This window comes from Pollicipes pollicipes, unplaced genomic scaffold (assembly GCF_011947565.3).
Source record: "Pollicipes pollicipes isolate AB1234 unplaced genomic scaffold, Ppol_2.1 Scaffold_1600;HRSCAF=1878_pilon_pilon_pilon, whole genome shotgun sequence".
Lineage (NCBI taxonomy): Eukaryota > Metazoa > Arthropoda > Thecostraca > Pollicipedomorpha > Pollicipedidae > Pollicipes > Pollicipes pollicipes.
Genome location: NW_023595962.1, coordinates 8,171,814 through 8,189,469, shown reverse-complemented (window position 1 = coordinate 8,189,469; position 17,656 = coordinate 8,171,814). Strand labels below are relative to the sequence as shown.

The window sequence follows — 17,656 nt, the reverse complement described above, 5'->3', positions numbered from 1 at the left end:
AAGCGACATCTCCGCCAAACGTGTTCAGGGCTTTATCCTCAAAAACGGCTGTGCGGCGCTGGGGCAGTGGACACGCTTCTCATTCGAATCACATTTGCCGGGAGGTAGAACAGTCCACTGACCTGGGGTGAACTGACAGATGACTGCTACCCGTTTCAGAAGACGGTGAAGTCGCACGCCGGAGCGGGATGCCACCGACGTCCAGACCGAAAACGGTATGTAAAAGCAGACGGCCTCCAGCATGAGGATAATCGGCGCCCACTGGTAGTACGATATAAACACCTGCAACAGGAGTGTAATGTATAATAGTGTAATATAATAAATAATGTAATAAGTCGTGCAGAGCAAGGCACTTACAACCGTGGCCGGCTGACGAGCAGATGTGATACGATAAAAGTAATGATGTCATATGATAATGATAATGATATGATAAACATATTGATATATTATGATAGCAATAGTGGTGAGGTGTCTGTGTGATGTGATGATGATAATGATATGTTGTGGTAAGGCGTAAAAGGATATAAAACGAGGAGTGTGTGATATGGTAATGATAATGATATTGGCATGATTTGATAAGGACAAGGACATGCTAATGATAATGCCTGTTATAAGTCAGCGTAAAACAGCGACAGATGGGATTTAATTTTTTAAATTTCACTTTCGGCAATTCGTAAACATTTAGCAACCATATCGTACAGGACAACAATACCCAGCAAAGATGACACACTGACCTACATAACGCAACATGAGAATGTTAGATCGACGCTTTTTAGCACAACGTCCCGTCGCGACAAAAGACAAGTTCTCAGGCGCAAAGTTCTCCGACACACGCTGCAGCGGCTGGTCGGTGGTCTGTCGCTGGCGCTCAGGCAATCTGGCCACCGGATAGCTCGGGACTGCGCGCCGCATGGAAAAAATGGAAAAAAAAACGAAAGTTGATGGTATCAGACCGCTGGAGAAAATCGCGCTGATGTCGTGAGCAATCCACGCCAATAGGAATGACGTTGTAAACCTTGTATTTTTATTTCGTCATATTTACGTTAACAGATAAAAACGTTATCTTTTTTATTTTGTTATAAACGTCCTTGAGCCTTTCTGAAATGTTTGTGCAGGAAAAATGTTTACTGGACTTAATTTGCGTGTTAGTTTACCGGCGGGCTGACTCGTAAATTGGCTGCTTCGTATAAATGCTTACATTTCAGGGCTTCAACAGACCTTACCATTCTGAGCGATGAAACACATTAGGTGCGAATGAGTTGTTTTCTGCGATTGCGACCAGTGTCTACAACACGCAGCTGCTGTTCTTTTATGTTCATAAAACTTGATTGGGCTACACGCCCGTGTGGTAAATTTGTTCCCGTTTTTCTCATGATAGGCCACGGTCATGATATCCGGGACAGAAAGCATTTCTGGAAAACGCTCTTCGACCTAAGTCCAGAACGTTCTAGGGCATGGACAAATAAGCTTTTGCTTTCAGAGCGCATTGCAAGTTGTATATCTCATAATGGATGCCGATGGCGGAATTTTTAACGAGTATACAACTGGCCATAGCGCACTCTATGGCGTGCTTGGTCGCATGTCTGACATGAGATAGAGTGCGCCAGATAGGACATCCATAGCGCATGCTATCTCATGTCTGGCATCCTAGGAGGTGCAAAGTCGCTACCAGCGGCGCACATCAACAGAACTATGCGGCAGTCGACAAGACGCTACAAATGACGCCGTTCTATAGAGCGTGCGGCCATCAGCCGTGTTCGGAGCAGGATCTCCGCCGGTGACGCAGTCGGAGCACAGCCAATCAGATCACCAGAATGACGCGGTGAGATCCTGTGAGACAAAGAGGCTGGCAAAATATTGGAAAAAGGCTGCGATGAAAAACCGCGGTACTGCGTGTTGCCGAGAGATCGAGCCGGACATTCGGCTTGATTAGCGTGACGCTGTGCGATGCGTCTCAGGTGATGAGATCCTACGGCTCGAGGTCTGTGTACGCTGGGAAACGCCCGGTCGGGCGGAGCAAGCTTCACCCGAGCTGAAGCGGTTGTCTTAAAAGACAGTACTGCTGCTAACGCAGTTCTAACCCTATCTGCCATCACCCACTGTCAAGAGCCCTTTGCACGAGTTTGAAAGCAGGATGTATGCTCTTTAAGCACAGTTTACTGTTGTACATTTGATATGATAGAGGTTTATCATAACGAGCGCAGGTAAACTGGATTAAAACACCACCGGTGCGATCTTTTTCATTATTCTAATGATGGCTTCCACTCAGCAAGAAGCGTGCTTGAGCAAAGCCTTCTCAGCGCTGTTCACATTGTTCACGAACATCTCACCTTGTCGCGAGTTTCGCCATCCCTCGTGTGGCCGTATGGACCGACCCTGGTCGGGCGCAGAGGTGCCCTCGGGCGAGACACGGACCCGGGACCCCTGGCCGGCGGGCTGGCGCGCGGCGCCAGGTAGTATGTGCTGGACGTCCAGCAGTATGAGTTGACGTATCTGTAACAGGTCCAGAGGCACGTAGTTGCAAAGGTCCAATTGTGCAAGATAACGTATCAGTAACAGGTACTACTTGCTAGATAGTTGCAGTTTGCAACGTCAAGGTTGGGGCGTAGTTCCGCAGGGTGAGTTGGGGCGGAGAGAGGCTGACCCGTGAGCAAATCGTGAACCTAACTGCCAACAATCCCCAACAAATGGGTCTCTCCCGTGACCTAGCTCGCTTTTTCTTAACGTCTGGGGGCTGCAGCCCAAGGATACTACGCCTCTGCGTCCAGGCATTGACGCGCCAAGTCGACGTGAGCGTCAAGTGACACGTGAAAAGTCAACGTGAGTGTCAAGTGACACGTGACACTCACGTTAACGGGTCAGCAAGCCCAACAGTAATCCGTTGGACTTGCACACGTATACGTCACCCCAAAGAGTTTGGGTGACGTTTACATGACAGGATCGGAGGCTCGAATTGACGTATGTATAACGGATCGAGAGGAAACAAGAGGCGACGCATAAGGAGGTTTAACGTAGCGGGTTCAGCTGCTGGTGGCAGCGTGGCTGTTACAGTTTCACCAGCACAAGTCGACGAGTCTGCAACAGGTCCATCAGAGGGGTAGACGGATCAGTGGCAGATTCGCAGCATCAGCTGAGATATGCATAACAGGTTGAGCTGTGTCAACTGACGTAGTCACAACCGGTCGGTACGAATAGGCGGTCCTGCAGATTGTTTTTCGTATATGTAACAGGCGCAGATTTACGGGTCGACTTCTCGGTGACAGGTGACAGGTGACAGGTGACAGGTGACAGGACTTCTCGGTGACAGGTACAAGGTGCAACGTCTGTTCTAGAGGCAAAGGAGGAGCGAGGAGCCAAGAGGACGGCACGTCCGTGTCTGGATCCGAAGATCTTGGCTTGATCTCCTCCTCCCCCCCGCACCACGAATCTGTAACATAATGTTAATGTGGCATATCTTGGTAGGCAGCCCGGCGGTTTAAGGATTGCCTCGCGACAATGCATTTGTTGGAGTGGGGAAGGGAGACGTAACGTCCCGGGTCACGGTCATCGGCCACGGTCATCAGTCACGAGATCTGATACAGGTACGAGTGACCTTTTGCTTAGAAAAGGTATCTAGGTTGAAGCTCGATGCGTAAGAAGGCTTAATGACGTTTCCAGCACGGACCTGGCGTTTGACTTTGTTTGATCTTATTTGTCCCGAACTTCGCAATCTAGGAAGCTCAAAACTTTACACAGATGAGTTCGCACTGAGCTCTACCTATCTGGTAGCACTGGTCTCCCCAGGTATCCTAGCTTGTGGTATATCGAGGGACAAATTTACCCTCCCGCACTCCACCCAGTATCTTCCCTTCCCCATTCCTCTAATCTCCCCTTATATGCCCCAAATGTTGAATCGATATTCAATTCAATTCAGTGATATTCGAGTGGTTGCCCGGACGAGCGTAAAACTCCCGGCAGGGCACAAGTGATGAAATTTGCACCCAATAATGATCAAATGCACACTAGGCCAAACCGCGAGCACACATGCGTACTATCACACAATTCGTGCTAGTGAAATAGTCAGGTACACTGCAGGGACCATCCGTTCAGTTGTCGCCCTTTCAGGCCGGGTTCGACATGTTGGACTCTCATTGCATTCAAGTCAGCTTGCAGTTGTTTGCGAGCGTTAGATTCACGGAAGCACGGTCTGCGAATGGCCACGTTTTTTTGGCCGTGCGCGAGGCGTAAAGTGTATCTGCGAGGAATTTTATGCGCATAGATAAGACAGTATTAATAGCCTTATTCCACGCGAATAAACCAGGAGAATGGATATATAGATGTGCTGATATTTAGCAGCATGCATTTATCATCTTGATGAAGGCATGCTACCGTAATATCAACGCATTTATTTCCCCATTGTATTGTTTTTTTTTCTACGAGGAACAAGGCTATTACTACTGCCTTATCTTTTTTCGACCATTTCACAGCATGTTTTTCACTGAAAAAATCTGGCCAAAACCGGACTGCATTAGGCCCATTGTCAAGTGATAGATGGCCCATGGCGACCTAATCAAAGCAGGCAAGTGATAGACAGGTCATGTGATTAGGCCCATTGTCAAGTGATAGATGGTCCATGTCGACCTAATCAAAACAGGCAGGTGATAGATAGGCCATGTGATTGGGTCCACTGTCAAGTGATAGATGGTCCATGGCGCCCATCAAAACAGGCGCTCCTTACCTCAGCACGAGCGGCAAGCGCGCTCTTGAGCCGCGGAGTTGGGCGAAGCGGGCCTATCGATTCCGACTAAACCAGTGAGATCACTCCATTATAGCTCCCGAGATAGCTGGGCAAAACATACGACGTTGGATCGATGCTTTCGGTGGTGGCGGGTTAACCCGCCGCTGACAGCAGTTTTAACGTCCCGCTTCAGTTTGGTTTTTTCTCTGACCAGGGACAAATTGGTCAGCTAACTAAAATTTCCAGTACGTCTTAGGAAATGTTCAAGGCACCATGTGTAAACGAAAATTGAGTTCCGGCCATCCAAAGTTAGGTCACAAAGCCTAATTAAACAGAGGATAATCGCCCTTTATACCCAGGTTGATAAGTGGCTACCAGGTTGCCGCAGGTATCAGGCACAACTTGCATACACATCAAAACATGGCGAAACGGTACTAACACGACCATGATTGAGGGCAATATGATGCTGAAGGCGTCCTGTCTCAGTTATGTTCAAATGCTTCTGCACACATTTCGAGCGGTATGCTTGTACCTTGGAGTACGAGTGTATGGCCCCTTGGCCAGAATTGGTGTCAGGTCACCATATCTGATATGCCAGCGCAGTCATATTCGGAAGCGCCGCATTACATTGTAGGCTTCTACAATGTGGATATATTTCAGCCCAATTCTGATTTGTGGACGGATGTAGCATGAATGTTCAATGACACTGCTTCGTACCGTCGACGCGAAGTTAAGAGCGCGCGCAGACGCGGCGTTTTCAAGCCTTGTACCTTGCAGTACCCCTGTTGAACGGGCGAACGTCTGTGCGATTGCGGTGCGTTTATTGAATGGCGGCTGTCGCTGGTGGGCGGAGGCGGTGTTAGACAGGTGTTGCCAACCCGGTGTATCTGGAAACAACGTGAGTGAGTTGAAACTTTGTGTTTATGAACGCAGCGTCCCATTTACGACGCGGTAACTTTGGTCTTGCACAAGCTTAGTTTGCCAACGTCTCATGCCTTCGTGCTTTTCGTACCTTCCTACAATGCTTTCTAAATGCGGTTTATGGTTTCTCAGAGGGGGGGGGGGGGGGAGGGGAGCCCTGTCTGACATCCTAACTTGGTCCCTTAAGGCTTCATCTGGTTCATGACTTGTAATTCGCGTCATGAGGCCAGGATGGCTTGCATAAAAGGTAATATTATCCAAGGCCAAGGCTTAACAATCTCACAAAATGTTTATTCTCGACGAAACTGACTCCGAAATGTTTCTTTTACCTTTGCGTGCAGAATTCGGAGTTAATCTAACTGCTGAAACACGGCTGTCGCTACAATATCACAGAACGTCAGTTTAAGCCCCCAGGTCATCCTGGCATGTCAAAATGACATCACGCATTCAAGTCATGAAATCGTAGGTGGTTACCAACTGCAGCATGCCTGGAATCCAAAGGCGCGGGAAGGCCTTGTGTTGGGTTCGTCTAAACTGCCGGCGGTCCAAGACTTTGCCAATGAAAAACACACCTTGGTGATTTCACTTTCTGGCAGTATATAATGGCGATACCTTATGAAATTTCGCAAAAGTTTGCCTGTTTCCAATCAATCAGACAGTCGTGTAAGTCGTGTTTCGCCCCCAGGCCGAAACGATATTCGACCTCTTGACCTGGCATGGTTTAAAGGCACACATCCGTAACACTTACTTGGTTGCCTTTAATAAATGTTGTAGGCACTTCACATATACAAATATACTATAGTGCGTCCTAGTGTCGAGGCATTAAGGTGCTTGTGAGCGTGTTTGAGTATCACATGGTACACAATTTTTCGAACTTACCGATGTGACCTGACATGGACCAATGCTGTTTTTTGGAGGCGTACACATGCCTTCCGAGAGTACAGCAGATGGTCTGGTTTGTGTGTTGCAGTAAAGCTGGTAAATTTGTGGTGAATTCACGAATATGGAATACGCTACATAACACAGAGCGTTTAACGTGATATTGCAGCCTTAAGACCAGCTGGGATATTCTGTAATTTCAATCAGTCTGATTGACTTCTCGATTCCTCAGATGTTCAACAGTCGGCGATGATAAACGCCTCCCATCTTCAATGAATAGAGGTTGATAAACGCTAACAGATGTCGTTTTAATGGATACCGCCCAAACCTACATGGCGGGTTCCAATGACCCCATGATCGTAAGTTTCCGAAAAAACCTTCCCATTAAAATGCACGCAGGTTGGATGAAGCACATCATATTACCAGTGAATCCGGTCTGGTGTGACGCTAGCAGCGCCAGAGAGCCCTCGAGGCCAGAGGCCCCAAGACCCTAGCAGCGCCCCCTTGAGACCACAGCAGCGCCAGAGGGCTCTCGGAAGTGCATCAGAAGCTCTTGTAACCTCGTTTGTATTTGTCTTTACCTGTTCCATCTTTGATGGACCAAATTAACTGGCCGCTTTGCAGTTAAGCGAGATTGTTTGCCCGACAGTGCGGAGAATGTGGGTCCACCCACCGGGTCTTGGATCCGGATCTCTAAAACCCTGGCCCAATGTGCCAAACACTGAACCACGGGGCACCATGAACTGATCGCACTTTACCTAGTTTTGGTGTTGTGCTTCTACCGAGTGGAAAGTATATGAGGGTTTGATGATGATTGGGTGATGATTGAGTGATGATTTTGGTCCACCAAGGCTAGAATGGCTGAATAAAAGCAAACATCAATACACCCAGCTCAAACAGCTTCAAACACTTGCAGCCTCATAATGAATATCTGTCTATATATATATATATATATATATATATATATATATATATATATATATATACCCATGCTTATACACTCTTATGAATACGTTGTTAAGGAGATCTTACTCCCGATCCTGAATAAAAGAAGGAAGCCGCAGCGTACGCCGCCGGGAAGTCTAGTCTCCACCTAACCGTGTGACCTTTAAGCTATGCCGCTTTTCGGAACTAACTGTAGGGTTCCAGGGTTTCATGGTTGACGTAGAGCTAGACAAGGTTAGCGGCTTTTTTAAAGCTGGCCATTTCAAGCTTACAAGTCGGTGACACGAGGAGACCCCACGTTCTGCATAAAACGGTCTAAAACTAGCATATCTACTAGCCCATATCTACTAGCTACATATCTACCAGCCCTCTGCTACCGGAGGCTTCGGATGTCGGAGCAGAACACGTGGCTGACAGGTGGGTAATTTGAAAAAAAGTGGTGCTGCGGGTATGCGCAAAAACCGCGAGCACCCTTTACCCGGCAACTTTCTGTTGGTTCCAGGGCACACTGAAACCATTGGTCAAGTTATAAACTGTTACAGAAGTACTGGTCCAAGAAATTGATACCAAATTACGTGATGAAAGGAATACTGCCATCCGCCGCAAACAACAAGACTTTGTACGATTAGATGCAGTTTTGCCAAGATGTAAAGGGTGTCAAAGGAGGATCGAGCAATAAACAAGGTCAGAAGTTCATAGTTGTGTTAGACGAGAGCCTCCTTTCGGATAGAAAACATCACAGCAGGGATACCACCAAACCACAAAAAACCGGATGCTACCCTGAAAAACTATTTGGAAGGAGACCACGAGCCTTTTTTCTTTCCTCTTCTTTTTCTTCAGTCTTCTTCATTTTACACTGGCCAGAGTCATCTTATTGTTGCTTCTCAAAACACGTATCTTATGCATAACTTTTGAGTGCCTCCACATTGCTCTCATCAAAGAGGCTCCCGATAAGGTGATGAACATGAAATGGTCGGAGGTGGTAACGAGAGCAGGGAACTAAAGTAATATAATCCATCGGGTTTTCATGGGCCTCACTCGCTTTATGAACATTCCGCCAACTCCGCGTCCCGCACAAATGGCGAAGGAAAATGACAAGAACTAAATGAGTGGCAAGCAGCTCTGGCACCGAGGGATGGCGACGATTCTTGGATATCTTGGCTCGTTGGGTTCCACACGCCGACATAACCCCAGCGCCAAAGCTTCGTCCAGTCGAGAGAGCAGGGCTCACACTGCTAGAGCTCGCACACAGCGGCTCCCGAAATTACGGACACTGGAAAACCGCACCGTGGACACAAATCACGGACACTGGAAAACCGCACCGTGGACACAAATCACGGACACTGGAACACCACACTGTGGACACAAATCACGGACACTGGAACACCACACTGTGGACACAAATCACGGACACTGGAACACCACACTGTGAACACAAATCACGGACGCTAAACACCAAGCTGTGGACACAAATCACGGACACTGGAACACCACACTGTGGACACAAATCACGGACACTGGAAAACCCGCACCGTGGACACAAATCACGGACACTGGAACACCACACCGTGGACACAAATCACGGACACTGGAACACCACACCGTGGACACAAATCACGGACACTGGAACACCACACCGTGGACACAAATCACGGACACTGGAACACCACACTGTGGACACAAATCACGGACACTGGACACCACACTGTGGACACAAATCACGGACACTGGAACACCACACTGTGAACACAAATCACGGACGCTAACACCAAGCTGTGGACACCAAATCACGGGACACTGGAAACACCCACACTGATGACAATACAAATCACGACACTGGTCACCACCACACATGTGAACACAGATGACGGACGCTGGACACACCAAGCTGTGGAACAAATAACGTACCCTGGACACACCGAAGCTGTGGGACACAATCACGGACACTGGACACCACACTGTGGACGCAATCACCGATAAAACAAAGACCATTGCACGTCCCATAGCACAGCCACTCCGGCCGCTAGCACCGCCATGGCTGCCTCGTCTTCACGCCAGCTGAACTGTCGTTATGACAGGGAAGCCGGCCGGCGGCGACAATGGCGCGTATTCCCGGGCTGTTCATAACGCGTCAGCCTCCAGACGGGCAAACCCTGCCGGGAGGCGGCCGCATTGTTCGGGCGTGGGGGCCGGGCCGCAGTCGGCCACGAAGCGGAAATGGCCCCATTAGCTGACACTGGCGGCGGGGGTCACTATCCGGCCGCTGCCGGGGTCAACAGGCTGGGACCGGCAGACCGGGGTCAGTGCTTGGGTGGGTCAGGTCTGGGTCGCTAATCGACTGGCAACACCAGGCTGCGCCGTCGCTCAGGCGTCTGGCTGGCGCCTAAAGAGGCGGTTTGTAACGGACGGTGCTGGGAACTAATTTGCATGCCGAGATGAGTTTTGAAAGTCATTACGAGAAAGCTCATTGCCGCATAACGCGGACACAAAGCAAGGAAAGGGCACAGCGCCAGGCGGCAAGGAGGCTCAGCCGCGGGCGGCTTTGCTTTCAGTCAGATGCAGCCCATTCTGCGTGCCTGTGCGCATGTGATTTCATCTGTTATTCCGCGTATCCTGTTTCTACCGCATCGAGCTCTTGATCTCCTGTCATCAGATATCGTCGAATGGGCGCCTGCAGGCCTTAGACATCATGTGGGACTATTTGGTGTGCTGTTGATGTGTCAGGATGCTAGAGGTCATCTTGCCATGGATAAAAGGTACATGCATTAGTGGTCCAGCCGCGCGTTTCGCGCAGGGTTTCATGTTAACAACACTGACAGAGCTTAAAAGGAATCGTGTTTTTATGAGCTGTTCCTAACGTAGACGGTGCTGACGGTGCAGCGGGGTGGCGAGCGAGGTCACGCGTCAGGCTGATTGACCCGTCTCAGAGTGGTCGGGCAGGGTACTGCTGAGTGCTCAGTGAGGTCACGCGTCAGCTACTCAACGACCTGGACGAGGTCGGCGTGTGTAAACAGAAGTGTTTCTGTAACTGGGCATCTCAGTGACCTGACCTTGACAGCAGCGCCTTTCTGACAGCCTTACATCTTTGTGCCACCGGTTTTGCACCATCATGTAAATTTTGGTAGCGGATGACACCAACATGATCGCGCTCAAGTTCTGAGGCATATTATTTTCGGCCCATTTACATGCGATTGCCAAATGATTTGCCCCGCTCTATTTTCTTGTAATATGTCAAGGTGACGAACAATCATGGGTAACACTGCTAACATAATGAGCTTCACCACGCCTTGAACTGACTTTGATAAAGTATGGATAGCTCCCGTGAAAAAGCTGCTATCGATAACGAATTGCGCGCAGAGCTGCTCCTATCGATAACGAGTCACGCACGGAACTGCTGCTATCGATAACGACTCGCGCGTAGATATACTGCTATAGAGAACGAGACGCGTGCGGAACTGCTGCTATCGATAACCACTCGCGCGTAGATCTGCTGCTGTAGAGAACGAGTCGCGCGCAGAACGAGCTGCGCTGAACATATCTGAAGATAAATGAGGAGATCTGGAAGCGTCTTCAGGAAAACAAAACAAACCGATCACTTTTATTTCCGCCATAATGACGTATCACACTCCGGACTGGTGCCAGGCTGGCGAGGCTAGCAACGGGACGCCATTTTGTGCCATTGCACGACAGATGAAATCCCCAGGTAATGTCTGAATAAGCGGAGAAGGCATTAAAAGCCCTTCAGGTAGAATTGCGCTGCTGTGGTGCTGGATTCGGACTTTGCCACAGTCCACGCAAACAGGATTTGCAATCTGTAATATATCGCTGCAAAACTTGGCAACAAATCTGTCGCGAAATTTTTGTCTTGGATACATTGAGACAAGGCTTTGTTTAGCCTACACTTCAAAGAGCCGCAATACTTAAAACATCCCCATAAAATTTTGGATAAAATACAGAACAAATTCCCTTGTAAAAACGGCTGGACGCTATCCCGCCGATGGTGCTTTGTTACATTTTTTTTATCCACCGACCCTTTCGTTGGCTTTAATCTTTGTCACACTCCCTGGTCGTCTAGGGTGGAAAGCAATTCCCTGCAGCTTTAGACAACGAGACAGCTGTGTGACACATGCTCTTTTGTTGATGCCTTGCGCGTTCAAAAACATAGAGTTTGAGCTGGGGATTTGGCGCTAATTCCGCTATCTCCTAGCCTCCGGGCCCAGTTCAGACGCTACGTTATGGGGCTACCAGATCTTGAACACCGGGTTATATGGTCGGTGATGATATGCCCTCCTACATTTTGGAGCATATTAAGGTTCTTTTTAATTAAGCTGAGTAACCTGGCATGCGGAACAACGCAATTAGCAACATAGATACTATCTCGCTCCATATGCTTGCATTTATATATATATATATATATATATATATATATATAATATATATATAGGTATTTATGGATGTGTACATAGCTCTCCATCTCTCTATAGCGAGAGAGAGAGAGAGAGAGAGAGAGAGAAGAGAGCAGAGAGAGAAGAGAGAGAGAGAGAGAGAGAGCGAGCGAGAGAGAGAGAGGAGGAGGAGAGAAGATAGAGAGAGAGAGAGAGAGAGAGAGAGAGAGAGGGAGAGAGAGAAGAGAGAGAGAGAGAGGAGAGAGAGAGAGAGGAGAGAGGAGAGAGAGAGCGAGAGAGAGAGAGATAGAGAGCGAGAGAGAGCGCGGAGATAGCGCGAGAGCGAGAGATAGAGAGCGAGAGCTCTATCTCGATCTCTCTATCTAGCTCTCGCTCTCTCTATCTCTCTCTCTCTCTCGCTCTCTGCTCTCTCTCTCTCTCTCTCTTTCTCTCTCTCTCTCTCGATCCTCGGAGTGACTATTTTTAAAGGACATTAAAAACTTCTGACAGGTACAAGCTGACTTTCTCGAACCATCGTAGCATCATTTTGCTCCAATGGTTTTGATTTCACAAATCCCTTGACCTCTATCGAACTAGTAAGAAAGCTTTAACGGAATTCAGAAAGACATTTAACAACAAGCCTTCGACCTAAATCGTCGGTAGCACACTTGACTGTTCATCGTTGGTAACTTTTTGTACTGACCTGGGGTGACAACGTTATATTTGAAAGAGAGACAACAAGATGTGGAAGAACATAAAGTGTCCATAGAAAAATTGGGGTAATCTTTGGAGTCGGATCTTGTAAACAGTAATCTCACAAAGAGAAAAAACTTCCCAAAAAACAGAGAAATTTCTACAACAGCCAAACAACAATTAGCTTATACCGTTTTCTTTCCAAAATCAGCGAATCATTTCCAGACCCTAGGATTTAGGTCTCCTCGTCATACGCTTGATGCAACTCTGCGGCTCTGCTAGTCCTGTCGTACTTATTCGTTGGTACTCAGACTATAGTGACCCAAAAGCTGACAATAGTTTGACTGTTGTATGGCTCGCCATACGATATGCTCTGTCGTAATGTTTGCTCAATCCAATCGACAGTTTTAAAGGCTGATTTGTGCTACGTCAACTAGATGAGTCGGTGTCATATGTGTGCGTCGTGTCTTATCAGTTGGCTTTGTCTGCCAGCAAAACGGCGCTCTCGTGTCATTTATCTACATCGCCGCATGCAGCATTGTTTCTACTTCTCCCGGAACTATTCGCCTTATCAGTTTGCTCTAGAAATGAAACTTTCCCCCAATTCTAGTCGCGCCGGATCCTCAAATCTCCATGCAATATAACACATCCGCAATAAAAGACACATCGCCGGCATTGGCCTCTGCGCCAACGAAAGTGTCGCACAAAACACCCATTCCAAACAGTACTGCTGACGGTAAATGGGTTTCCCAGAAAAATCCAGTGTTTTATGGCCAGTTGGCTTGGCTCCGAGGGCAAACATCAAACCCTTGAACAGCGGCATCAAAAGTGCGCCCTGCTGCTATTGCGTGCCTCGTAACCGAAAATGAATCGAGGCAGAGAGCTCGCTAAAATCGGGGGATAGACAGCAAATCCAAACACATCGCCAGGCGTTACCAGCGGCTGAATCTCCACAAAGTGATGCGCTCGGGCCCTCAAACGCTGCATTAAGGAAACGAAGCACACCAGAAACGATTGGCGTGAATAATTGTCATCCAGATAAGGAAAGACAAACGCAATGGTTTAATACATATATATATATATATATATATATGTATATGTATATATATATATATATATATATCCATTTCAAATACAATTGCAAAGAGCGATGTACGCCCGTGTTGATATTCGACTGCTGGAGAAATCGCATAGGATTTGTATACGTGCACCTAACGTAAATTAGGCCTTGTCGCACTTCAAATGATAGAAGTAGCGGTCCGCAAATATTGCAGCATTCGGCTTGCGCGCCTTATCGTGAAATGTCAATACCAGCCTACGCTATCATTTGTATATTTATCGCACGCGCAACACCACCACATGGCAAAGCTAGCTGAATACAAATGTTAGACTATTCCTCGCACGCGCCTCGTCACTCGCGATGACATCCACGCCCGCCTCTCGACCAGCTGCGTACGTTCCTCCGCGGCGCGAGTCCTCCACACTAATGGCGTGTCCTTGCGGACATTCCTCGTCCTCCCCCGCCCAGAGCCCCACACCGGCGGTGCCAGGATGCGCGCTGGCAGGTGCTGCCCATATTCCACGGCCACCGGGGCCGCGCCGCTATTGTCGACGGCGACGCTAATGGCGCGGACGCCTCCCCGGACGTTCCGGCCGCCGGCGGCGGAAGGCGGCGACCCTGGTGATTAGCTAAATCGGTCACTGGGACCGCGGGCAGAAAGGAACCCCCTGGGGATGACCGGGCATGACCGGCGACGTCCTAGGTGTGGCCAGGGGTGGGTCGATGATCACCCGTCCTCGGCCAGTGGAGGTAAAAGGGCAAGTCTATCGGAACTTGAAGAAATTCGGACACAGGCTGAGGACAAACGTTGGAGTTTTCAAGCAAAGCGCCTACTATAAGCATAACCGGGCCTAGATATACTGGGAGACTTATTCAGTGGATGCGTTGCATGGGAAGTCCCTTCTGCCCTTTAAGGCGGTTTCACGTGCAGGCGTCGAGTTGGACTTCAGAAGGCGCGGGTAAACCCCAACCAAGGCTGAGTCAGGGAAGTGAACGGGCGGGAGTTGTTCTTCCGCATGACCACGCGCCACACTGGAGGCTTTATTCTTTTTGTTTTCCACTCGCGCTTCACTGATGATAGGAACAATTGATCCCTTGTTATGAAATCCTCTCTTCCGCCTCAGCAGCTGGGTGGTTTGATTTATTCTGTGCGTGTGTTCCCCGCACCAGCAAGCACAGTGCATGCATGGCCTTAAGTTATGTCCGTGAAGTATGCGTTTCACATGTGCAAATACACTGGTAATGCATGCCAACGTTCGCCTGGCATTGGTCCGCTTATAGCTTTTGCGAGGAGGGAAGAGTCGGATTATGAACATCGCTTTTTGCGTCAATCCTCCACAAACGTCCTCGTAAATTACAGATAACGAGCGAGTGACGCTATCAGAAACAAAGAGAGAAGCAAACAAGCCAGCAGGACCTGGAAGACAGCAGATCATCTCGGCTCGGATCTGGAAGAATATACCCAGACTGGCACATTGAACATCCACCGCGCGAGGGAGGCGACTGACTCTTCACCATCACATTGTGGTGGTCTGTTGGTATTTGACGCTTCATGCCAATCATCTATCTGGCAAAGCCAGCGCGTTAAGGCGTGGTCATAGATGCAGCTTGTGGCGCGCTGGTGACACTATTCACCCTCGTCATCAGCGCTGTCCGCGGTGCGCGGATCTCGGTTGACCTACCTCGTTTGAGCCTCGGTGAAATAGGTTGGCGTGAAACATTCGATCGGATCACCTGCGAATTGCTTGGTGACCAGAGGCAGAGACAGGAAGAGCAGAACCTGCGGAGAATGGAGCGGCGTTAGTGCGCATCGTCCTAATCAGTAGGATATGAGAGGAAGAGATGAATGGAGGGAAGACGGTGGAGCAAAGAACGAAAGGACGGAATACGTGAAGGAGACATTGACGACAGCTCCTTCGAGACGGTCTCCTCAAGGACGGGCAGAGGAGCAAGCATGATTTTAACATGTTTCTCTTTTAGCATGTTGCCAGCGACACTGGTGACACAAGCGACCCGCCTGCGTGGCCAGTGTCGCTGGTATCTCCTTTATCGGTTGTGCCGCCAGTGTCGCCAGTGTCTCTGGTGTCTCCTGCGTCGTTTGAGTCGCTTGGTCGCCAGTGTCGCCTGTGTATCACCGGCGTCGCTTGTGTCGCCAGTGCCGCCGGTGTCACTGGTGTCTCCTGTTTCGCTTTGGCGCTGGAATCTCCTGTGTCGCCAGTGTCGCTAGTGTCGCCAGTGTTGCCAGTGTCGCCAGTGTCGCCTGTGTCTCCAGTGTTGCCGGTGTTGCCTGTATATCACCAGTGTCGCCAGTGTTGCCAGTGTTGCCAATGTCGCCAGTGTCGCCTGTGTCGCCAGTGCCGCCGGTTGTCGCCAGTGTCGCCAGTGTCGCTGGTGTATCCTGTGTCGCTTGTGTCGCCAGTGTCGCCAGTGTCGCCAGTGTCGTCTGTATCGCCAGTGTCGCTAGTGTTGCCAGTGTCGCCTGTGTATCATCAGTGTCGCCTGTGTATCACCAGTATCGCCTGTGAGTCACCACCGTTTCCTGTTTTGACACGCCGATCGAACGCCCGCGCGCAGCGAAGCCCGACGCTCCTCCGCTTCATAAAGCGGCCAATACGCCATCTATAGGCGAGGACACGGCCCCCGCTTTTTATGAGCCTATGCCGGCAAGGGTGCACCCAGGCGACCAAAGGCGGGGGCACTCATCAACACCAGGCGTCAAGAGCCAGCACCTCCAGTCCAACCAACACACCATCGCGCATCTTGGGGCGCGCCTACCTTGTTCCATGCCTGGGTGCGCCCCTGTCACCGTCGAATCCGTCGCTGAACGCTGCTGTGCCGGGCACATCGCCAGGCCAGATAGCCCGGCAGGGCGAGGCTAGCCGCAGTCTCCGCTACGAAGGCTAACGAGGCCGCCTGATGAAGCGGACTTTTACAACAAGGTCTTGGGCACCGCTAGCCGTGCCGAGCATAGCTGAGGATCGGAATTTGGACACATGTCGACGCGAGCAAAACTTTTTCAATCGCTGTTGACGAACATCATTTTATATGATTGGTTTCGTCTTGTATCTCAACACAGGCGAAGCGTTGTGAAAGAAGCGTTACGATATCATGAAAACTGCTGTAACAGACGCTATAAAATCGGCCAAATCTCTGGCCGAAATCAATCCGCAGTTTCAATTTAAATTGCTTTCGTAAGCCGGCACTCTTGGCGCCAGATGTGACGCGCCGGAGACGAACGGTGGACGTCTGAAGTCGTTAGCCTCTGATTAATGGCGGCCCCCATTGGGCCGGAGCACGGCCAGAAGAACGACGCGACACGACCATCTGCCATCGATCATGGCCAAAACGAGCCCCATCACGCTGAGCGACAACATAAGGCGATCCGCTGATCTTTCGGTGTTCAAAAGGCAACGCACGGCGAGATGAGCTATTGCAGCGAAATTGGGAAGCGATGGACAGGGAGTATATTGCACATCCGGATACGCCGGTAGCCGGCATAAAAATACGAAGGAATACAGGCGGGTGGCTCTAAGCGAGTAGCTCTGAGCGATCGCGTTCCTTTTCGAGTGTATGGGATGGTTATAGATTTAACCCACTTGGATGTAATCTACAGGTCTTAAATGTGTGTCAACTTTCCTCGGTGGTTCCGTGCAGTCCGAGACTACACATATGAAAAACAATCACACAGGAAGTTCTTTGCATGATTTGCAGGAAGCATATTGCAATGTTGCAACATGCGAATATTTTTGGAAATGCAACAGCGTGAGATCCTTAAACGTGATAATATTCCTCATTGTTATTCACATTTAAAATGTGTTTTCGGCTCACGTTAACTGTTTTTCCTTTGCTAGACTAATTTAAAAAGTTACTAGAGATGCTGAATGCTCAGAAGGTTTCATACCACTGCATGCACGATTGTACTCGATTGCACTCACGTGTCACGTATGCTTATGCACTTCTGGAAACGTTTTAAAACTTGAGATATTTCACCCTCATGCTCCTCCAAGAACGCTCCAAGCCATCTTTATGGCTTAAATAGTTACGCCACCCCAGTTA

General features: G+C 49.3%; 1 protein-coding gene across 1 annotated transcript in view; it reads right to left on the bottom strand.

Annotated features, from left to right (window-relative positions):
- The window catches only part of LOC119091674 (innexin unc-9), a 33,661-nt gene that overhangs the window by 14,560 nt on the left and 1,445 nt on the right, over nucleotides 1-17,656 (bottom strand). The window contains exons 2-4 of the mRNA XM_037214490.1: nucleotides 15,283-15,380; nucleotides 2,331-2,493; nucleotides 123-282 (exon numbers count right to left, since the gene is read on the bottom strand). Coding sequence (XP_037070385.1) covers nucleotides 123-282; nucleotides 2,331-2,493; nucleotides 15,283-15,380 — 421 coding nt within the window. The remainder of the gene's footprint in view (nucleotides 1-122; nucleotides 283-2,330; nucleotides 2,494-15,282; nucleotides 15,381-17,656) is intronic.